This window comes from Labrus bergylta, chromosome 5 (genome assembly GCF_963930695.1).
Source record: "Labrus bergylta chromosome 5, fLabBer1.1, whole genome shotgun sequence".
NCBI classification, from domain to species: Eukaryota; Metazoa; Chordata; class Actinopteri; order Labriformes; family Labridae; genus Labrus; species Labrus bergylta.
In genome coordinates, this window is record NC_089199.1 from 13,238,506 (window position 1) to 13,263,083 (window position 24,578).

Here is a 24,578-nt window from a genome sequence, read left to right on the forward strand (position 1 = left end):
ACATAGGTTTACAAGAGGGCGTGGATGAAAAATAAGGGCGCGGATGATCTTTTTAAGGTCTGGTTAGGTTAGTAATGTTTTAATTTTGGAGATGGTGCGTAGATGGAAGAAGCATGATCGGACAACTGTTTTAATATGGGTTTCAAAGGTGAGATTGCAATCGAATGTTATTCCTAGATTTCTGGTGGTGGGTTGGCCATTGGTGAATAAGGGACCAAGGCTGCTCTTTGAAATATGAGTGGAGTTTGGCTTTGTGGCGTTCAATTATTTGGCCAAGAGGCAGCATATAAATGGTGAATAAAATGGGACTTAAAACCGAATCTTGCGGTACACCACAGGTAATGATAGCGGTAGAGGAGGAGTAGTTACCGATGGTGACCGCAAAGGTTCTTTCTAAAAGATGAGAGTAAAACCAGCTAAGTGCAGTATGCTTTAAACCAACCCATTTTTCGAGACGATCAATTGAAATTGTGTGATCAACAATATCAAACTCTGCGCTAAGATCTAAAATAATTAAAATTGTGACTCTCTGCGTCTGCTTCTCCTGTAATTAGCACTTAATAATGCAGCTTTTATTAATCTGTGCCTTCCAAATTTTTCAGTTGCAAGAATGACTTGTGTGCAGCTTAGCATTTTAAGGTCACAGCAGGAGGCTCTGCAGGAACTTTGGTCTCTCCGACCGGTCAGATTGCAGTGACATTTCAACAGTTTACAGAAAGCTTGTTGACTGCTGGTCTTGGGTTTAAGATTTCAAACAGCATTCAGTCCTTCCAGCTAAATCTCATAAAGATACTTCATGACCAGTGCTGGAAGAGGTTTTGTGATCAGTCACACGATTTGATGAGAACAGCATTTCACTCCCATGCAAGCTGACAATAAATTGAATCTTTAATCTGAATCATAGTTTCATTTTCACACTTTGAATAACTGTAATAGCTGCTGATACTATAATGTTTCTCTCTTATGTCTTGAAGAGTAAAATTTAGTATCATAGAAGAACTACAGTTTAATATATTCACCCCAGACAAGTGCTTCAATAAATAATTTGTTATTTATTAGGACTAAATCCTGTAAAGAAACCTTCTATCAGTTGTGACAAACACAATGAAGATAAGAGTTAAAATATAAAGCAAACTGGTACAAAGTTCAAGTTCATTCAAAATCATCAAAATATGACACAAAATTTTATTGATCTCTCGTAGCATGGATACAATTTAAGAAAAATACAAGTTTTGCATTGCTTATACAAAGTCTACATTAAGTAGCCTGAAAAAGTGCATCTCTGTGATTGGCCTGTGGTGTCAACAGCATCAAATGTTATATCCAAAGATAACTCAATAAAAGTAACTCATGCATGCTGTCAAAGACAAACAGTGAAACTAGAAGAACGATAAAAAATCAGAACCTAAACATGACATGTTTCATACATCAGCTTCAATGTAGTCAAAACATTTGAGACTTTGCATAATACATCATATGTCAGAAAATATAGTAACTTCCTCATTGGTCAAATTAAAGGGCTTAGGCTATTGGTTGTAAGTAGTTCAACTTAATCATGAGATTGTTTTATGCCAGTTCAATGCTGTAAGTACTACATTACCCATGTGCCTCAGCAGTCTTTGCTCCTGAGAAGAAGAGAATGAGGCTTGAAAGGGCAACTTTCAAGGGAAAATAACTCAAAAGCTTAAGTATACTGGACATTAAGCAGTACAAAGGTTGAACATTGCTATCATTTGGAATGTTAAAGAAAATTGTATTTAATGTGACTGTCTGAACATCAGTGAAAATACTGTATAAGAAAAACAAAAACAAATATCCAGTTGTGGGTATGCAATTGGTAGCTTAGCATCAAAATCTGTTAGATTGAAATGAACACATTAACGCCTAATAAAGTGGAATAAATATGCTGGACAAAATTTAAAACTTTAACACAGAACAGAAAAAGAAATAGGCTTAAACATATTTAATCCAACCTCTGTGTAGAAAGTCAGCGGCATAAAGAAAGAAGGGCTTCCCAAACTGCCAGAGCCAAGTTGTAGGCAAAATTGTTCAATTATGCTCAAGGGTCACTAAGTCAATGTTTTAAAAAAATAAAATAAATGCAATTATAAAATATTCTTTATAAGATGAAAAAGAAGTTCTCAATTGAAAATAGTACATTTGTTGTCTGCATTAAATTTTCCATTTTACTCAGTTTTAAGCAGCTTCTTTTGAAAAAAAGAAGAAAACATCTATCCTATTACAGATAATTTGAAACAATTTAAAGATAAATGATTTTAACTGCTGAATGTTTTTCTAGTTGGCCTAAAGGTAAGATATGTGGCTTTAGAGCTCCATCTGCAAAAAACAGGAAATAAGACTTTGTCCGGAGTGCTTGTTTCTCTTTTGCAAAGATCAACTAAACAAAGCAATATTTAGCCTACCGTTGTAGCACACTCTGACTTATGCTTCCCACTGTTTTGAAATACATTTGTAGGATTTGAATATAATAAAGAAAATACAGAATCAAATGAACTTTTCTGTATTACAAAATATATAACACAAATTGCTAACAGAACCCGAAAATGTATGTATAAATTGATTATGTATCCGCTGCTGTTGATGTCTAAATGATCAGTTTCATTTTTTCATTGTCAGAGAAAGGGAGTGTCTAAAAGTCAGTGCATTTCGTTGACAGTTGACAAATTTTCATGGCCTGTATTCACAAACATTCTGAGAATCCTCTCACACCGTGTCACATCCAGGTCACAGCACGCGAGCGTTATATGTGGCGTCGCGCATGATCGCACGCTGGCTGTCCACATTGCATCTGCTAAAGATTGAATTCTCTGCTCTGTGAATTTCAGTTTCCCCCTTGCTAATAGTATGCCATCTAGTGTTTTTGTACTGAAGGTGGACAAACACGTGTGTGGTGCTGCCTCCAATCACAACAGATCAAATCAGAGAGCTCCTAACTTAGCTTGACACCTTATGAGCTATTTTGAGGGCTAAGAGGCTTGAGGGCAGATTCTTAAAAACTTTTTCATGATTCTAGGAATTTTTTAAGAATTTTGTCACGAGCATCAAGCAAGAAGCAGAGTGTACATCCCTGCAGATATAATTCATAACAGATTTCAACGTTACATTTAGGCAGTTTCTTTGCCGGTGTCGTGTTGAGCAGCTCTACCAGGAGTTATGCCTCAGGTTTGCATACAAAAAAGCCCATCTTATGCCAAAGAGTTGTCTCTTTCCTGTCAATCTTCAAGTTAGCTTTAAAGTCTGGAGGCTTACAAACTTATCTCCACTAGCATAATGAGTTAATCTCTCCAATGTAGCCATTTAGCCACAACAGTTGAATACATGTACACATACTCCACATGTAGCTTAAAAACAGTTTGAAACCAGCGGGCTGCAGACACTTCCAGAGACACAATTGCGCAAAATCTGGTAATATTTCTGAACCTTTCCAATGTTGTTTTAACTTCTCGCAAAGTCTTTGCCGGCTTCACGCAGTATATGTGTAAACAAATGCACATTGTCTAAAGGAAAGGAGTAGTGCCCTATGTGTGACTTATGACGGTGCCGTTGCACTCAGATACTTATGGTGGGCGCCAAAGAGCACCGAACCAAATTGTTATTATTGTAGCTTTAAGTAATTTTGGCGCATTCCTGTTGTCCTATTTTTTGGGGGGGATTGTTGCATGAATGTAAGAATTTGCATTGTTTCTGAACTTGAAGCCTGTTTCTCCCTCTGAAAATCTGCAGAGGCTCAGCAGCTTGTTTGCCCTTGTCAGTAACTGTATTTCACAACCTCTAGCTAAAATCTCTGTCATCAAATACTGCAACTTACATTGACATACTTAACAATGCTACATCATCACAACTTTCATTGCTTTTAGGTCCATCGTAAGCATGCAGAGATATTTTATTCTTTACCTATGGTGAATAAATGAGGCTATGAAGGGGGCACACTGAAACATGGACACATGAATCATCTTAACCATAAACATTAAAAATTTGCTTTAACTGTAAATTCAAAACTTCATAAGCTCCAATACGGTATGTGTTCTATGTAGCTGAAGAGCAGAGACATTCAACCATAAGACAAGACTCACTGCTTATTGTCTTGGACGCAGACTTGATATGGTAAACTACTGGACCTGGAAGTCTTCTAAATATATTGCTTATCATTATGTAGCTTGTAAAACTTGTTAAGTTTAAGGTACAAGCGTAACATTTAAGACATTATCAAAGTATCTCACATTTGCATCTCCATCTCAGCTCCCCCATTTGCCTTGTATTCATTGGCAGCAGGACCAAGTGTGTTCTCCGGGTTCAAAGGGTACTGCTCAGGTTGCTTTGCTGTGCTGTGTGTCTTGTTTTCAGGGCGACAAAGTTGCCTGAGGTTCTGTAGGAAGAGGGTCCACATAAGTCAAAATATTGAGGTGCAGTGTAGTTTTCCCTACATATAATTAAGGAATACATTTAAAAAAAAAAAGAAAAAAAAAGAATGACAAACAACAGAAACATTGGTTTGCTCCTTTAGGGTTTCTTCCTATGTGAGCTGTCAATGAATAACACTTTCAATATTTTATATGAAAAGGAAGGAAGTAGCTGAATAAAACAGGAAGGAGCACTGATCCCTGCGTCCCAGGACTTGTATTTAAACTCCACCATGAGGTCAACAAACATCTTGGATGAATGAACAAATGGATGAATTTAAATATATTTATTTACCCTCAATATGAATATCATACATTATTCCCTGACTTTCCATTTTTGACATGTTAACAGATACAAACCCCCAGTTTATTCTAATAATACATTTTGGCTGTTGGAAATAGTGTTATTAATGCACTGTGGAGAGATGTGTTAAAAGACCGCTGCTACTGAACTGAGTCGTGCATTTGGGTTGATTTAGCCACTGAACGATGACAATAAACACATTTAAGACATCTGGCTTTTTTTTTTTTCATCCATCGACTATTCAATTTAGCTACAAATCAGGTGTCAAACAATATTCCTCTGATACTTCCTGTTCTGAGTACATACCTGCCCCACCGTCCCTTTCATCTGAGTTATCTTAAAGATCATCCACAGTGGAACCAGTAGAACACAGAACAGTCCAAGAGACCAGCCCAAAGCATAAGCCCAAGTCGGGTAGACGTAGGTTTTGTTGAACTTGAGAGGTTTGTATTTCACAATTGAAAAGATGAAGGTACCCTAATAGGAAGAAAAAAAAGATAAGCGTTTTTGTAAAAATCAGTGAGGTCTCAGTTAGACAAAGTTCAAAGTGTACAACATAACCTTAACACACGCATACATTATGAATATTTTACTGGTCAAATATAATTCAACCTATATAAACAAAATTATTCTGAAAACCTTGTGTGGAAACTCTTGTGAACTCTGGGTATGAGAGTGTATGTATTGCACAGTAAAACGACTTATTTCAGACAAGGCTTGTTTTAAATTTGCAGCAAATATTAAGCATTACAAAAATAAATTGGGGAAGGCACTCCCCTCTTTCAACTTGACAATTCCTTCATGTAAAGTGATTAAGAAATACGTACATATTTTCTGAGTCATGTGAGAAAGCTTGACTGGCTTACACAGAGGCCTGGGGACAGTTTCACAAAGATACACTTTGACTGCAGATCAAATGAAAAGTCAGATTCAGGAGATCTCTATTTGTCCGATTTGCAGTATCTGACACAACTGACAGGATTTTGAAATGGGAAAATGTCCTGGAGTAGTATCCGAGTTGTATTGTTTCTAGTATTTCTGCTGGCTTTGGCTGTTGACAGGTTAACAGTTGGAGTGAGTGCACCACTTAATCCGATCCTATAGCTACAACTCCATTCTGGCTTCTCAAGATGCTAGTCGGACTGAAAGAAATAAAAGAATGCATGTTCAGTCACAGCTAAAAGTTTGTTTTTTTTCATCCCTTATACCGCTGGTTTTACCGTAACCCTCAAAAGTGTTGCAATCACCTGTGGAGGCTTTATTGGGGTCAAATGCCAAAAGCCAATGGGCTTAGAGATTTCACCTCAGAGAGATGTTTGCACAACACTGCCTCATTCTTGGCTATATGAAGCAAGACTTATATGGATTATATCATTGATGATTAAAGGCAATGTCCTCAGTGCATAATGGCCTAACCTTGTTCCGTGTAGCCTTCCCAGAGGAGGAGAGGCTATTAGGGCAGCACATACTTTGTCCTGGTACATACATACTTAAGGCTAAGTGTATGTTAATGTTTCAAGTCTTGCATATCCAATGTAACAAGCGGGCTTTGTTCACAAGAACAGCGTTGGCATTTCTTGTTTGGATGGCTGCCTGAACTGAGAACACTTAAGATTAGTTTGAAAAGTTAAAGCTGGTTTGTAGTTTCATTAATGGTTTATTGCTGTTTCATCATCTTCTAAATTTATAATGAGCCTTGATTTCCTTTGGTCTTAAAGTATATTTATCAGTCATTTTGAAGATACCAATCTCATTCCTCATAGCCTTGTTTTTGGGGTCAGAGTCTATTTGAAGTATGAACAAGTGGTAGGCAGGGGGAAGAATGAATGGAAAAGGTGTAGAAAAAGGCCATGTTAGTTCTGTTTAATGTCAGCACACACTATGTCTTTTGTACTCTTCATAATAAACCATAAAAACATTGGTGGCTATATGATTCCCTAAGTTCTACAGTCCCTGCATCATCTCCCAGTAGGAGATATTTTATCTGTAAAATAGACCTGTTTTTGTACTCTCTGTAACAAAAAACCACTGTCCATATGTACATCACTTTTTTTTTCGTCAAATCTTCAGCTCTTTCACTCCCTTATCCCTCACCTATCACCACTAACAATACACTGTTATAGAGAGACAGTGATGGAAATAGAGGACATTTTGATTTGTTTATTACACAGCTCACAGACACTGACTTGTGTACTGTCTTTCACCACATAGGTCTATTTGTGGAGATGAAAAGAAACTAACTTACTCACCAGACAAACAGTGGGGGTGATGTAAAGCCAGCAATACTTCATGAGTGGCCATGGACGATAACCTATCATGTCTTCAATGTTGTCGTAGAGCTGATCTGCTCCTGTTAATCAAAAATGAACATCCAGATTTATACTTAGAAGGTGTTTCAGTCATCTTTAAATCTTACTTGGTAAATATGTCAGTTTGTTTAAAAAAAAAAACCCTCTTTAATTTCTGTTTTTATTAAATATGTATTTGTTTATCATGATCCAAATGTTCAATGTGAGTTCATCAACGTCTAGTATACAATATAAAGACAGGATCTTAGCATATACAAAGGCATACAAATGTTCTGCTAAGCTGCACGGCCACATAGAATTAGGTTAAACTATAACAGTTATACAATACTGATCTGAAAAGTGCTTTAAAACAAACCTGGTTTTACATTTAATGACTGGGCAAAGCCTTAAAGTGTCAACATGTGGTTGACACTATTTTCTGCTAAATAATCACAGTACTGATAGTCAATCAAGTCATAAGTGTCAAATCAATACCACAATAAGCGTCAGTCATTAAGTTTACACTTATTGATGCAGATTGTCGACAATCTTTCATCTAAATTTGTAGAGGCCATAACTGTTTCGCAAACAAAGACATCAACTAAACATAACATAATGGTGTGGAATTACTCTCAACATTCTCCGGTGGCACGCTGTTTACGTCATTATGAACAGTTTCTTTTACATTATAAATGTTTTAAAGTGCTATAGCATGCATACTTTTAAACAAGACTGCCCTCAACCATATCACTGGATTTATTCACTAACACTTTCAAGTTCACACATAAAAACTGAGATCAAGACACTTTATATACCAAGAAAACAAATGACATCTTAAAAAGGCCAAAGAAATGTTTAAAAACAAGTAGCATAAATATTAGCCTTGCTAATCTGAGTATACTCAAACTGGGATATAAATTCTAAGTATGCAAACAAACAGGAATTCATTGGGTTTTTAATTGGGATTAAAAAGTACCGTGTGTACATTTTTCTCACCGTACCCTACACCTCTCTGAGGCCCCGTTTGAATCCCTCTTGATATACAATAGGGGCAGCGTTTTTATAAATGTATAGAACTCTCTCAAATCTTTTGTTTTCATTCAAACTCAATAACAAGTCCCAAAAAGACCAAACTCCCCTTCTGAAGAGGATTAAATGTCAATCAAGCTAAAAGCTTAAAAATAAATGACGGAGAGAACAAAACTAGATGCTATAGAGCACAGGCTCCCAAACTTTTCAGCTCATGACCCCCAAAACAAGGGAGACTGGGGACCCCCCACTGTTCTTTAAGGTGGTTAGTTAGGTATATAACGTAGCGACAGCCATACACATACTAACAAACCTATTCAAAAACTAGTAACACAAAATAATACAACAGCCTAAAAACTATTTAAAAAAATTACACATTCATTTGTAATGATATACTTATGCACTTTTAATTTATTTTTTATTTTTTATTGAAGGTAATGGCATGGTAAATAAGTGTATGACAATATATGTTGCTTTTATATGTTTAACTTGTACTTTTCTTTAAATATTTATTTTTGGGCTAAGACAGTGGATACAGCCTCCTCACATGGGGTGCGCGCACCAACCACTGTGCCACCAGTGCTCCAACTTGTACTTTTCTTGAAGCTAAAGATGATCGTTATAGATGTGTTTCACCTCGGGACATTTAGATTTTTTGACCAAACCTGTCATCATAGTGCCAGTCAGCCTATTGGTGTTGAAATGTATATATACAGTATATGGGTATGCCCCCCCTCCTTTGTTCCAGAAATGATCACTTGAAGAAGACCTCTGGTCGAAACGTTGTGATGAATTAAAACTCTTTGTGGCATTTGAGCAAGTGTGCAAGCCTATCTTCTTCTAAGATCAGTGGTTTGACCATACTTGAGGCTAACAGCATGACCAACCACTAAATAAAATGTTTTTTAGTCATTTATTTAGTGACTTTACTTTGGTTTTTCGCAAAAAAAAAACATGAACCAAACCTTGAAAAGCCTCAAGGTTTATGTATCAATTTCTTTGAATTGCCAATGTATTAACAGATTTTACCTTAAAATGTGACTTTATTGTTTTTGTACAGCCTTAGGGCTGATTTAAAAAAAAAAAGAAGCAAAATATACAAGGCAGTTTTCAGGAAAAAGAATGTGGCATTTATGAGAGGGACGAATGTCTCTTTAACATCCCTGCAGGTGTTGAACAATTTAGCTTTCAAATAGAGTTTGCATAAATCAACAATGAATTGCTACCCAACACTTTGTGACTTCTGGCTTCATGCATCACAGAGTGTTTTATGCCTGATCTCAGTTCTTGTTAACTTACATGGGGCTGTCATTTATTGTATGGATAAGCAAAACCACAACTTTGTTTGTCTTTTTTGTTGTTGCCATAATCCCCAAAAGAAAAGAAAATCACACAACCTCACACCTTGCTTCAAACAGAGACTACTTTTTACATGTTTGTAATGATTGATTTTGTGTAGACACACACTGACTTCTGCCCCTTTGTAACTTTATTTTTTGTCTTTTTCTGCCTTTAATGTAGAGATAGGACAGTGCATAGAGTCGGAAATCAGGGAGAGAGAGTAGGGAACGACATGCGGGAAAGGTGCCACAGGCGGGAATCGAACCCGGGCTGCCCGCTTGGAAGACTACAGCCTCCATACATGGGGGGGCGCGCGCACTAATCACTGTGCCACCAGTGCCCCAGATAAGACAAATTCTTAAATTGACCATCATGACTTTTTACTGGAATTAATAAAATGTAATGGTAATTAAAAATATTAGAATATGGACTAAGTTATATCTAGAAACTAAGATCTACTTGGTCAGCTGGGTCTGTATTCTGACATCAATGTCATAGGCCTACATATTTAATTTATACCTATACCATGATCTTTTCCTCAACCTAACCAAGTAATTTTGGTCCCCAAACTGAACCTCTACTGTGAGTGTTTCGTTTCCTTTCATGTCATGATCATAGTTTGGCCAAACATTAGCTACAACCCCTAGATACGTATGCTGCCTCTGATGAATTGTGTTGACTTTAATGAGCAACAAATTATATCAGAGTTTGAAGCAAAAGTAAAGTGCGATGCAGCTAAATCCTGATAGTCTGGTGTATGCCACTTCAAGTCGCTATTTTGGCCGTTCCCAAGAATGCAACCTCTTGTCTACAGATTGTAAGCACGAATGAAAGATAAGTCCAACAACTTGTAATAGTTTAGCAGCAAGAAAACATTAATTAATGAGTATAATATTGATTATTTCAAGCAAGGACAGCCATGTGACTCACCATAAATCCATCCAATCGCTACTGACTGACAAACTGAAAGAAGTAGAAGATTGTTTCCACTGCAAACATAATGGTCAAAGAGTTGAAGGAAGTACAGGCCTCCCTGCAGGATAATAGAGGACTGGTTGTTAATGAAAATAAAACACCAAAAAAGACATACACATTTGTGAAAATTACATTTTTCTTAATGAAAAGCCTGCAGGTGACTACATGTCCAGTGCAAATGGTAAATCAATAAAAAAAAAAAATTAGTAAGGTCTGGCCTTTTTGAACAGAGCACAGAAATGAAAAGTTATTAAAGAGACCAAGTTCTCACCTCTGTGACAAGAAGGAGGCCGAGAAAGAAGCAAACAGAACAGAGAAAGAGCAGCAGCAGTTCTCGACGATAGGCTCTTCGAAACACAGTGGGAAACATGTCTGTCACTGAGGTCATCAGGCACTCCAAACTCACAAACTGCCAGAGACACAGAACAAAGAGTTAACACAAATATTATTAATCTATCATTGATAATAACACTAAACTGAGGATTCAAAAGTACATGTTTCCATCACACCTGTGTATCTGCACCCAGCAAGATGACCATGATGAAGAAACATATGGCCCATAACTGAGGAAATGGCATCATAGCTACTGCACGTGGATAGGCGATAAAAGCCAAGCCAGGTCCTGTATTTGAAAACATCAATTTAACATTTTAGATTATTGTGCATAGTGTTCAATATATCTTATCATGAGCATCGGCACATGTTTTCACCAACTTCATTATGAGTCATTATAACAAAGTCTATTTTTTATTTGGGCTAGAGATTATAATCGGAAATAAAAAATAAGCACAAGAACGAGTAATGTTCCCATAACTGACACAGTTACAGAAAGTTACAGACCTGTTTGTGTTCAAAGTTAGGAAGAGGTTAAATCTGGATCAGATTGACTGTACAGCTGAAGCTTTGCACGTATGGTTTTGTGGGCAAACAAAGGCTCCTCTCATAGGAGTTGTCTGTACTGGCATTGTTGTTTGTAGTTTCAGGTGTGGTTTTGGGGTGTGTGGGAAACTTTTCCATCTGTTGGTGGAACAAACCTTTAACAGGGTTGACACTTACATTTCCAACTGATGGCAAAAACACTGAAAATGTACTTAGTTTGAATAAATCATGAATGGTATTAATGTGAGGGTAACCAATATTTGTGCCATTTCTGAGATTTTGAGTGTTGAGGAAAAAATAAAGCCTTCAGTCAGTTGGATAAAGGTTCATAGCAGAGTGCTTGTAATCATCCAAACTTGGTGAAATTATACATGCAATCACGAAAGACACTGTTACCTTCAGGATACCTTAAACCTCACTGTTTGTTTCCAATCAAAAGGATGCACTAAGGCCAGGTTTGAAAACTCAATTCATCTTATATATAAACAGTAGGATTAGTGGTTTGGGGTTTGACAACCCTTCATGGATGGTATTGTCACTCAAGTGTTTTCTGAGATAATTTTAATCTAGGAGATGTGAGTGTGACTTCAAGTATGGCTTGAACTAAGAAAACAAATTGTCCAAGGATGGCTGAATGTTTTAGTTATGTAAACGATATAAAGAACACTTTCAGAGAATCACCACTTGTCTTTTACTGCTCATTTTTTCAATTTATTCATTTTTATTTTGTTCTATTATTTATAAACATTGTTTCTTTTCTTGTTTGTTACTAAAACTAAAGCAAACCATAATATGCAGTACTTCTAGATTGCTCAATCAGCATGACCCCTTCATTCTTTCCTGGATTCCATCCTATTCATCTATCTGACTTTTGCCCCGTCTGTGTGTCCTGTGTGTCCTGCGTGTCTGGTTCGTCCTGTCCCGTCTCTCAAATCACAAATTCCTGTTTGGCTTGGCTGCCAAATGTCTTTATTTTTTACATATAGGCATGTATTATGTATTCACTCTTTGTAAAACTGCAAAAGCAAAATATATATTTTCTTTTTTTAATAAAAAAGAGAATCACCACTAATCCATTTTAAGGATAGATTAGATTTGACATTGCTTTCCATTCAAAAGCAATAGCAAAACCAGGTTAATGCTTGTTTTAATTTAAACTTTAAGTATTACCTAAGCTTTAGGTCTAGACGACCATGCCATAAAATAAAGGTATTTTAATTGGTTAAGAGATAGTCAATTGGAGTTTTTCCTGTTTTTCTATGACTGCATGTATCCCAATCCAAAGTAAAAGAGACCTTCATAAATACACACAGGTTTTTCTGTTGTTATATTGGCTTAGTTTGCATGACACCATTTTTTAAAAGAATACCTGGTACCTGGAAGGCCTGCTACCTACAGCTTTGCCAATGAAAACTACAAAAAAAGTTGAATCAGCCTATAACAATTCATAAAGAAAAGGAAAGTTTAAATCATACAGGGCCAGACACTCCTGTAATTAAAGCACATATAAACAGCTTAACTTTCAACTCTGTCTATTACATGTAATTATCATGTGTGTCTTACCAGAAGCAGCCACTTCAGATATTGGCAGTCCTTGTTCATAGGACATAAAACCCAAAACCGAGAAGATAGCAATCCCTGCTACAAAACTTGACCCGCCATTCACCAAACACAGAACAAATGTGTCCCTGTGGGAACAAGGAAGAAGAAAAAAGTTTCTGTTAAATATGTAGATGATACCTTACAAGAAGTAATGTCAAATGTTTTTACAATGGATTATCTTTGACCGCACGAATTAAGTACTAAAAGCCTGCACTCTTTGTGCCTGGTAGCAGGGGGCAACTCCACTTGTTGATTCTTCTTAGTTGATTCACTAATTCAACAATGATCTGATGATCGCACTCACTAGTTCCAAGTGTTTTCTTCAAGAAAGCACAAGATTTACTTTGGTAGGTATGGACCAATTTAGAGTATACAGAGAAAAACAGCAGAGTACCCTAAGGCTGTGTATACTTGTGATTGACAAGGCATTGCATAATCTCCCTTATTTCACCCTCAAGTCCAATTATTGTGAACTCTTCTCAAAAAACAAGACGATGATGAGACCAAGATCCTATGCACGAGTCTCTTTAAAAAGTCTAAACTAAGTGGTTCTGAGTTACTGTATTAAAAACAACACTACACTCTTAGCAATCTACAAATCGTGCATCAAGTGCATCAGTTTACGGTTTACAGTAGGATTTTATTTGTACAACTAATAAGACCAGTAAAATAATGGAAAGATGCTATCATCATTTCTACACAAAGCGTTGTAATTTTAAAGTGACTTTAATAATTATTCTGCATCTTTAAGAGCAACCTAAGGCTCCTACGTTTTACTTAATGATTTAGTACTTGGCTTTTAGTCATTTTAGTCTGGTTTTCATAAAAATAGTGTTTATATCATAATCACACAGAAACTGTCAGTACTTCTTCTATTTTTTTTTTAGCACAAATGTATTTCAATGAAAGGCTGTCATCCTAGTTATTTGACAGTATATCTCAGTCTTTTTTCAAGCTCATATGCCAAACATTGTTGGTTTCAGTTTCTGAAATGTGAGGATTAGGAAAAATATTAGACTCCCAGGCTACATGTGTTTTAATGATGCAATATTCAAAAACAGAGCAGAGAACACTTACTTGTAACAATCATTGTTATACTGATTGTAACTGCCAAGAGCTGTCAAACTCCCCTGACAAATCCCAAAAGAGAAAAGAACTTGTGCACCTGCATCCATCCAAACCTAAGCAGATGCCAAATATTAGCAAACCTTTACAACTTACACTATGATAATAGTGTAGACTGTTGCTCAAATATACAGTATATTATAACATCCTTTTACACTATTTGAGCTTACAGAAGAAGGCATTTGAGCTAGCAGACTGTCTTTATATTCAAATTGAATGTTTGAAACGATCACTTACTTGAGGGTCCACCAACCTTGTCGGGTCAGGATACAGGTAGAAGGCTAATCCGTCCATGGCTCCTGGTAAAGTGAGTCCACGGGCCAATAGAACAATAAGCATTACATAGGGGAAAGTGGCTGTAAAGTAAACCACCTGTTAACAAAAGACAAACACAAGTTTCTGCTTTTACTGTTACTACTCGAATGTAATTTCTAGAATTTGACAAGTAGCTGCACTAGAGCAGCTATATAAGATAGGTGGGGGGGAGTTAATAAAGAGTCATTGTAAAATATTACTTCATTGACATGCAGCTCCTTCAGAAATACAACATCAAACATGAAACACCTTAGCCTGTCAAACCTTAGCAGCTGAGATAAATAACTACACTTTTTACTATGACTTATGATTTATAGTGTAAGAAATTAAAGGACAGTTAAGTCCTTATTTATAGTCTTTGGATGGACTACAGCTCAATAAGGAATTGCTTGTGTTTTCTGCAGAATATCAGTGATTACCGTACTCCATTATTATCAGCTTAATTTCAGTTTCTCACTGCTTTTTCTGTGTTTACAAAATATAGGATTTCTTTTTTAATAAATGCCCTGTTGTTTTTTCCTCATTATCTTTTAAGATAAGCTTTAAGCTTGTTGTCTGACTACCATAGAGGGGCATGTATATACATTTTAACCGTTACGGTCTTGCTTCTTGTATTTTTTCATGCATGCAACAATAAGCAAGCTCAAATTCGATTGGTTGTTACTAATTCTTGTACTTCATTTTTATTTTTATTTATCTTATCTATTCTGTTTAATGTGTATTTTGAGCTTTCTTATCTGTGCTGCTGCAACGCCCAAATTTCCCCTCTGGGATCAACAAAGTATTATCCTATCCTATCCTATCCTATCCTCCTACTTCACTTAAGGATTCTGCATTCATAAGCCAATGGTAAAATGTTTGATTTAATGAATCTTTCAAAGCTATAGCAGAAGCACACAAACACCCACATAGATTATCTAATCTATTGTGATCTTCCAAATAAAGATTATTACCTTTCCAGTGGATCTCACTCCTTTCCAAACACAGAAGTAGCACAGGACCCATGCCAGTAAGAGACACAAAGCCAACTCCCACCTTAGACTACCGACCTCCTCAATCCCTCCGGATATACCCAGAACTCGCCTCCTGTAAACAAAAACATTATAATACCAAAACTATCTGGACACAAAATCACTGGGACCTACTAAGCAACTACTCATTTTCAAACTAAAACTAATAATGTTTTAAGACAATATTGAATAAAAGTGATCACATTGTGACATTAAGCTCTTTTTTTGTCCCTCAACTAGTTTATTTTTAATTTTAGATGGAAATGAGTAATTAAGAAAAATCTCAAGACTTAAGAGTTGCTTTTTACCACAAGTGAATATTTTTGGCTTAGCATGTGACATGGAAAAACGATGGATGAGTCATTTGACATGGAAAAACGATGGATGAGTCATTTGACATGGAAAAACGATGGATGAGTCATTTGTGTCTCTGAAGCTGGCAGCAAGTAACACAACACACTAACACTATGTTCAAAAACAATCTGGCCAAATGTCTGGTGGAAAGAAATTCTCTTCCTTCACTGAGTTCTTTAACACATCATAAAAAAGGGTCTAAACATGTTTTTATTGCCTGAACTAAAGTGTACTACATGTTCTTTATGGTATCTATTTAAACAATTGACCATTACTCTGCCAAAGAAACGAGTGACCATTTTCAAATCCTGTATGTGTGTCTTAGCTGCCCATTGTGTGAATGTTAGGAACCAAATACATAGGATTAAAATGCAGTTGACAGAATTGAAAGAGGTTCTCTTTTTGGTCTATTTTTTTTTTTTTTTTTTACGTTTCACTCAGTAAAAGAAAAGTTGACAGTATTCTTGGCAGATAACAACTAGTTTACATCCAATATAGCAGCTTTATTTTATAACAGAAAGACAGAATGCTAACATACAACAAACACATTATGTGCCCTACTTCTGTGTGTTGGCTTGCTAACATGAACTAATTAGCACCAAAATAACACATACATAGTAAGGCTGCAGCAGATGAAAAAGTTCAGCTTTATGGTAAGGGTGCTTGAATTGTCATGTTCATGCATGAATTAATGTGTGAATTCATTCATATATTCATGATGAACTATCTGTAATACACATTTGTTAACAGTGTCTCATACCTGACTTCATACATTCATTATTGCATTAACTAAGGCATTTCAGTCATCATGAGTCATTATTGATGTTTTTGATGTCTTCATAGGTTTGCCGTGAAAGTAACAAGACTAAAAACTGACCAGTCTGCTGAATTCCAAGTGTTGTAATCATGATTACTTCAGCATTACTTACAATAACATACAATTATTGGTGGTATGATTGTGAAATCCCAACCAGTCAAGATGTATAAAGCAATTGTCCCTTATCTATCAATTATCTTTCTAACATCTCAATTAAAGCCATCCTTTATCTCTATTCGGGGTATCATATATTTGAAAAATATAACTCCAGACTAGATCATCATTTTTGACTTTCAATTATTTTGTAGGGAAACATAATATCACTTATCAGAGACTATAACTTTTTATATATTTAAAAACATGTCATCATTCTAAGAATTTTCTAATATTACTGTCACTATGGAGCAACTACTAAGGAACCTTTGTGATTACAGCCCCAGGAGCTGTATTAATCAGTCACAGCTTTTGAAAGAATGTGCTATACCTAGCAACAGGGGTCAACTAGGCCTTCTCACCTAGATAAGAGTTTCCTTGACTCCTTACTACTTTTTAAAGCCAGGAGCTCTCTCAGATGATTCTCTACTTCTTAGTACAAAGAGCTGCTCCTGGTGATGAAATTCTGAAAAAAAATCTCGATATCAATCATAACATTTTCTGAGAGTCTCCCCTTAAAGTTAGGACTAAATCCTGGTCAAGAGATTGGCACCTGGAACCAAGACAGCCAGCTACCCCAATACTCGTGGCTATTGTACATTTAATTCGGCACCAAAAAGGCATTAAAAAACTGGAAATAAGGCAAAGGTACAAGAACGTGAACATAATTTTTCAAGGAACTACCTATCCCACAATCCATTGTGAATGATATCGTAAAAAAAGTAACTTTTGTCATTGTTATAGTGTTTATACTGTTAATGCAAGTGTTGTACTATCTTGTTGTTTGTGTTGTGGAAAATATGAACTACATTCACTGCCGCATGACAAGGTCATTAGTACATTTCGTGTTAGTTAACTAACTAGCTAGCCTTCTAGCAAAACATATCTGTTGGGGGCGGGAAACACTGCCATGGTAACAGCAAGCTCAACCAATCAGAAACACTCTGGGTAAACATTGTGGGTAGTGTAGCTTTGCCCCGATATTGTGAATAAATCTTGTTTTTCCTAAAAGGAGGTTGTATCAAACAAACTGGTGTCTCCTACAGGAGCATATACCATCGTTCTATACATGGGTAGCTTGTGGTTAGTCTACCTTGGATGGTTGTGACATTATGGCTAATAATCAAATCCGCTATGAAGAAAATGAATGGGATTTTTACTTCCGGAACTACACTGTTGAGCCCTATAAAAGCTGGCTGTCAAAATCAAGACTACAAACTTGAGTATCCAACTACAAACTGCAGTATAAACTGTAGTATCCAACTACAAACTGGAATATCTGACGACACATTAGAGTGGGCCTATCCGACTACAAACTTGAGTATCTAATTACAGTCAGAAGATTGGTCAGTTTTTGTCTTGTCCCATTAACTGCAGACTAACCTTTATAGACATCAAGAACATAATTTCTAACTCACTAGTCATGTTCTTTGACACTTCAGTTAATGCATTGATTAATGTATGAAGTCAGACATGAGATACTGTTAATACTTGTGCTGTACTGATAGTTCATCATGAATACATGAATGAATTCATGTTTTGTTCATGCATGAGTTCATGCATGAACATGATAATTCATGTTTCATTACCTTAAAGTGCTCAAAAGTTCTTAGAGATTTAACAAGTATTTAGTTTTAATCCAAATTAGTTGATAAAAAAAAAGAATTTGACCTGTTTGAGGAGCAAGAGGAAAGCTTAAGGGATTACCAATAAATAATTCATCCTGCCACTAGAAAGGTTAAAATTTCAACAGTTATATTTTCAATAAGTGGGTCGACATTTGAACTGACGATACCAAAGGAAAAAGATAACCACAAACAAAACAACAGGGTACTCTGAAACTGTATAGCCTTCAGAAGAAATGTGATATCTTCTGAAAAGTAAGACAGGTGTGAATTACACTTACTCCCAGAATTCTGTCGCAGGCGTTGTTGCGTTTGCAGCTGCTGTCCAGTTAGACGATACGTTTCTTCTATCAAATTCAACACAAGTTTCTGAGGAAAGAAACAGTAGAATGGTATTTAACTAATTAAAGTGTAGGTAACTATTTCATCACACAAAACAAATCTAATTCTATTTACTCTTAAAAAATTAAAAAAAACTTTCTTATACAGATATGAGCTGTGAATGACTCCCTGCTTTTCCTGTGTGTAAAATTTGTCTGGTTTATCAGTATAACTAAAAACAGAAGATGACGTTTGAATCCTGTATGAGCAATAAAAAAAATCAAAAGCAAGGCCACAACAGGGCTGTTGTGGTTCTCGTGATTTGATCCATCTAATCAAAAAGCTAGGGAATTTCTGATCATATCCAGCATATCTGTGGCTGTTCAAATCCATGTGCGTTGTGCTTCACTAGTACTCCAAATATCAAAATAATTTGATGATTAACAGATCGGCACACTGGTCTGATTTCTGCATCTGTATGCATGTTTACCTGTGTTCCAGGGGTTCCTGCAACTGGCCCATGGAACCTCAGCCCTGAAGGATGAGAAGAGGTAGAAGAAAGCCCATGCCTGGATGACGATGTATGATACCGCAGCGTAGGCAATCACAACCTGGGTAGCATAACCAATCCCTGAGGAGACACACAAGGGTTGGTAAATGTATACATTTGACAGTGGTGGGCACAATTTATCATGTAGGACACATCACATCTTTTGAAGAAGGTTTGTTATTTTTGAAGTTCTGGCTGTGTCCATTAGATTTTGGTTAGTGTCATGATGTAAGCACAGTTGGAGACAAAGGTATACTAGCAGATGCAGCTGTTGGTTGATGTTAGATTGTAAAATTAAATCTCAAACCATGTAAATGTTGTCTCTGTGCCGTATGTCTTCATATGGCACAGAATTAGTTTCCCTATTTGTATGGCAGTAAAAATGTATTAACTTTATTTACGCTTATAAGACAAAGTCTGTGCAGGAAATAGGTTTTGGTGCATGCATGAGTTACACAAACTCCTAACTCTATTCTTTTTTTTCTTGTCTTTTTTTTTCTTTTCATGATTTATCCCAAGAAATAAATTGTGATGCCTAAAATGTTATTACTTCAAACTTCATTTTCTGAAAGGGTCAAAATTCAGTAAGATATAGGCACTTGAGATGGTATCATAAAGTCATCCTTAAGGGAAATCAAATATGTAAATGTTGGCTTTTGGTTGCGCAGGGCACATGAACACGGTTGTCCTGAAAGGGCCAATTTGCAGGATTTTTGCTCATCTTGAGCTACAAGAGATTTGACTGCAGCTGTTCTGAGTCCAAATCACTGTGTTCACCACCAGGACATAATCACTCGGATATATAATGAAGTTTATTTTAAAGGCTTTATATGCAATTTTTCACACTAAAATGTAATAGAAATCAAGTATATCCTCTGAAAATGACTGTCTACAATGGGTGTGACACCAGAGTCCCACTGTCTGTGATGCTTTCGCCGGCTGACTCATCCCCTCGCCAATAAAAGTTTTTTAATTGAGGGACTAGGGAAAAGAAGAATAGCATACTGTACTCACTGCTTAACTGTGTTTCTAGATCACGCTCATTTCGGGTAAATTTACATGCAGTGTGAAGATATGAGCATAATAAAGATCGCTAGCATTAGCATGCTGACACAACAATGCAGCGCAAGTTGTTTTGGTTTCATGCTGGTTCTCATCTACTGGATCAAAAAAATTGCATATAAAGCCTTTATGTCAGTTTCACGTAAAGTCTTGCTGCTGTAATCATTCACTGGAGAACTGAATGTGCATTACACTGATGAAAATAGTCTCTTCACTATTTATACCTGTTTAAATAATGTTTGATAGCCACAACGCCCAGCTGTTTAAGTGAAATATTTACATTCCTAAAAAATACAATTCTGTATTTGGGAGCTGCTTTTGAGGATGTTTGAGCTGCTTTTGAGGATGTTTGTGGACCAATGGGATAGGGAAGGATATGTTGATATAAGAAAGTTGTACTGATGCCAGCCTTACCTTTAATATTAACATTGATTCTCATTGATTTAAATGCTGTTGAACAGCTCTCCCTTTGTGCTTCTGCAACCTCTACTTTTACTCTTGTGTTATTTGTTAAAGTCAAACTATGTAAAGTCAATTTTACGATGTCTCAGTCTGGAAACAGGAAGATTAAAAAGAAAAAGAAGAAAAGAAAAAAAAAGTACACCACTTCCATTCACAAAAAAACAAGTAAGAATAAATTTGGCTATGGAATATACTGTACATGACTGCTGCTTCATGACATTACTAATTCCCTACTATTTAAACTTTTTTTTATGTAAAATGTTGAAAATATAATTGTAACTGTATTTCCGTATCTATGTACAGTATGTACCCGTATTGAATGGAATAAATATCCTACATTGTACTCATAACAATAAGCTAGATCATTTAATTTAATTTAATTAAACCTCAGGGAGCATTTCCAAAACATTCCAAAGTTTCAGGGAAAGAGCTCTATTTCTGTCTTTCAGATCTGCTTCATAAAACACACATCTAAAAATAAAAATAAAAAAATGATTCAGTTCTGTTTAAAAAACTGACCTTCAAAAAGGGGGCAGAAGTGCCTCCAGCATGTAATGCACCCTTGAGATGTGAACTGTCCCATGGCCGTCTCCAGGAGGAACATTGGGATACCACAAGAAAGAAGGAACAAGACGTATGGAACCAGAAATGCGCCTGAGAGAGACATAATGAGAGTGAGAAGCCTGGGAAAACAATTACACAATCGTTCTGTTTGTTTCTATACCACTGACTTTAATTTGACTATAAACAAAAAAAAGGTGGTACACAGCCAAAAACTTTACTTTCTCAAGGCTCTTTTAGCTTTGTCTTTGCATGACAACTTCTGTATTAAACCTTATTAGAACTTGTATAACTTTCATAAATGTAAGAGATTTTGACATAAAATGACTTGATGCAAGCATTAGTTTTCAATACACAAAGAGAACAGTGTCTTTCATAACAAACAGCTGCTTTAAGCCATTCCTGAGCAACATCCTTATTATCTGATTTTATGAATGAGCCAAGGGTACTTTTCAACATTTGTTTACATAACACTATGATTCAGCTCAGTTGTTTTGTCTTTGTTGAGTAGAGAACATAGAAAAGCGTTAACTGATTTTTATGCAATTCCTGCTTACCTCCCCCATTTTTGTAGCACAAATAGGGGAACCTCCAGAGGTTTCCAAGCCCAACCAGGGTTCCTGCAACAGCCAGCAAGAACTCCAACTTGTTTGCCCATTGGCCACGATCCAACAGCTGAGTCTTTTTAGCCAGACTATTTTCTTGACCAGGGGTCTCGAGGCTGTTCCCTTTCAGGAATTCCCTTGACATGTTGGAGAACAGCAGCAGAATGTCAACCAATGCAAAGAAATCTGACCTGTAATATCCCTTCACCACCCCCACTTTAATAGGACAAGAACTGTCAAACCTTTGCTGCTCTGAGCTATTAGACACAACTACTCAGCTGATTATTTGGCATTTCTCATAAGCTTTGTTTATTTGTTTAAGCTGCAGGATTATCAGGAATGGAAAGTTTTCAGTGGCAGGAGTTTGTCAGAAAGCTGCACTTTTTCAGAGCATATTTTAGATTCATAATGATGCATTAAGCAGCCAAGTGTAAAACAGAGACATACTGAGGTACTTACCCCGCCATCACAAAGCCCCCTCCCCCAAGAGTTGCTCCCAGCAACAACAAACTGATCAGTATTCCTTTCAGCTGGGCATACAGCAGGATCTCTACACAAACATGTCATGGGCAGATCCAGAGTGAGAGACAAAGTAGCTACGGTTTCCTTTGGTTCCTTTACGACCTAATTATTGGTCAGTTTGGTGTGCACACCATGTCGTCAGAGTTGACCAAGAGTTGGCAACGATCCAAGGTATACTATCACTTCCCTTTTGTATTTTTCCACTGAGACAGGGCAGCTTTAGTCATTGAGATTAGCCCTCATAACTAACCCTAACCCTAACTAAACCAAATCAGCTGAGCCGTCCCTTTTTTGTCAGTGGCTGGAAACAGGCTCCAGTCATCTGCCCATAGGGATTTTGCAGCTTAAGTTGTAAATCTTGGAAAAAAGATAATGTGGGAAGTAGTGATGCCAATTGTCACTTGCAAGTTTCCTCATAATGTAATGACTTGCACTTGTTATTCTGTTTGTGATAACCTCTAGAGTGTTACATCTTTATACTCTAAAAAAGGTAGATGCATTATTGTGTGCCCCTGAAGCTCTATTCATTCATACACTTTTCATTGTATGTTATCATCGCTGATATTTTTTTAGTAATAGTTTACTAAAGGTGTACCACATCTTCTGTAAATCAATAAGTTATTTTTATTTTTTATGTTTCCTGACTTCCCTCTTTTTGTTTTATATATTGATTTTACTGTACTTCTCCTGATACCATGCCAGTTAGATTTACCACTGTGGCAGCAATACAATTTATCTTACCTTAGTTTTTAAATAGCCTCTGTTGTGGAGTCTCGAATGTGCTTTGAAATATTTTCAGTGTTCCAGTAGTGAGGCATTCATTCATAGTATTATAAGAAATATCTGATAGGGCAAAAGGCACATTTTTTAATTCTGAAATCTGAAGTTTTTTGTCTTGTCTTTGTCTTTGTTTGTTTTTTTGAAAGGGGAAAAGGAGGACTGGAAAGTAGCAATTTTAGTTATGGTCATTAATTACTCCCTGTTTTTTTTCTATGCCTGTGGCCATTGTGTATCATAATCAGTGAAAATCAAAATCAGATTTTTTTATTTGTCTCAGTGTAATAACACAACAGCTAAGAACAAAAAATGAACAAATGAAATGTAAGTTGTAAACAGTACAAAGTGCATTAAAGCGTTCAACAAAAAGTTATTGTACTATAATGTAAGCACTTCTATGTACAGTACATAAAAAATATTTATCACCAACAGAGCATGAAAAAATGTACATCTTAAGAAAAATGGGTATTTTCACCTGGATAAATTGAGAAAATGAACAATACTCACCAAATCTGATGATAACACCGTGGAACAAACAGCTTCTTCACTGTAAAAGACCGTAAGAGTGAAAACCCAAGCCTGAACATGTCAATAGGGGCTCTCCAGTAACACTAAGGTCCAACCAGAAATACTGGTTTAAACCAAAAGCGCTCAACCACAACTCTGCTCACCTTTCCTCACCAGTAAGCAATCCAGTGTAAAAAAAGATTCTCCTTTTCAGACACACATGACCAGATTGTTCTTTACCTTGATGCAAGACTTTCCAGCACTTTCACTTGGAATGATAACCCTTTGCTGACCCTGTTGGCCTCTGCCCAGCCAGCCTTGTTGTAAGTTCTGTCTCTGTCCTCCTGGTTCTTGTCTGCCTCTCCCTGGCCAGCCTGGATCCTGTTTCTGTATAGTCCATCCTGGATCCTACTGCTGTCTGGCCAGTTTCCAATCCTTTTCCACTCTTGCCAGTCTCTGATCTGGTTCCTTTCTGGCCTGTTCCAGGTCTTGTATCTTTGGGGTCCATTCCTGATCCTGTTTCTGTTGGGGCTGACCCCCTTTCCTACAGCCCAGTTGGCTGCCCAGCTGGCTCCTATTCCTGTGGCCCAGCCAGCCACTGTTCCTCTGACCTAGTCGATTTCACAGTCCGCTTCGATTCTAGTTTCTCAGTTGGCTGTCTGCTTGATTCTTTTCCCCAAGATCCTACTTCTTTTTAAACTTTGTGACAGCATAAACTGAGATCCAAGTTTGCTGTTTCTGCCTTTTCTGGACCAAAACTTTGTGAATCCAAACTTGTCATTTAGGCCTTCTAAAAAACTCTCTGTATCCTAGTCACCCAGTGTGGTCAATACTCAGATGAACTCTTTGACCCAAAGTCAGTCACCACTGCTGGCTCTCAGCCCATAACCCAAGTTACTGCTGTGCATTTTCAGCCTCAAGTTCTTGATGTGCAACACAAGCTCTCAGTTCCAGAATTGTATGTCCCATAAGA

General features: G+C 36.7%; 1 protein-coding gene across 1 annotated transcript; it reads right to left on the minus strand.

Annotated features, from left to right (window-relative positions):
- Window positions 1-1,165: 1,165 nt before the first annotated feature.
- Window positions 1,166-23,684, minus strand: LOC109990304 (sodium- and chloride-dependent GABA transporter 2). Its single transcript, XM_029278992.2, has 16 exons — window positions 23,606-23,684; window positions 22,259-22,349; window positions 21,752-21,936; window positions 21,153-21,287; window positions 19,050-19,190; window positions 18,520-18,607; window positions 15,233-15,365; window positions 14,202-14,336; window positions 13,917-14,020; window positions 12,801-12,925; window positions 10,868-10,980; window positions 10,630-10,767; window positions 10,314-10,416; window positions 6,975-7,075; window positions 5,032-5,202; window positions 1,166-4,387 (listed from the first exon to the last, which is right to left on the minus strand). The coding sequence occupies exons 2-16, from the start codon at window positions 22,264-22,266 to the stop codon at window positions 4,238-4,240; spliced, it is 1,830 nt and encodes a 609-aa protein (XP_029134825.1). The 5' UTR covers window positions 22,267-22,349; window positions 23,606-23,684; the 3' UTR covers window positions 1,166-4,237.
- Window positions 23,685-24,578: the final 894 nt, after the last annotated feature.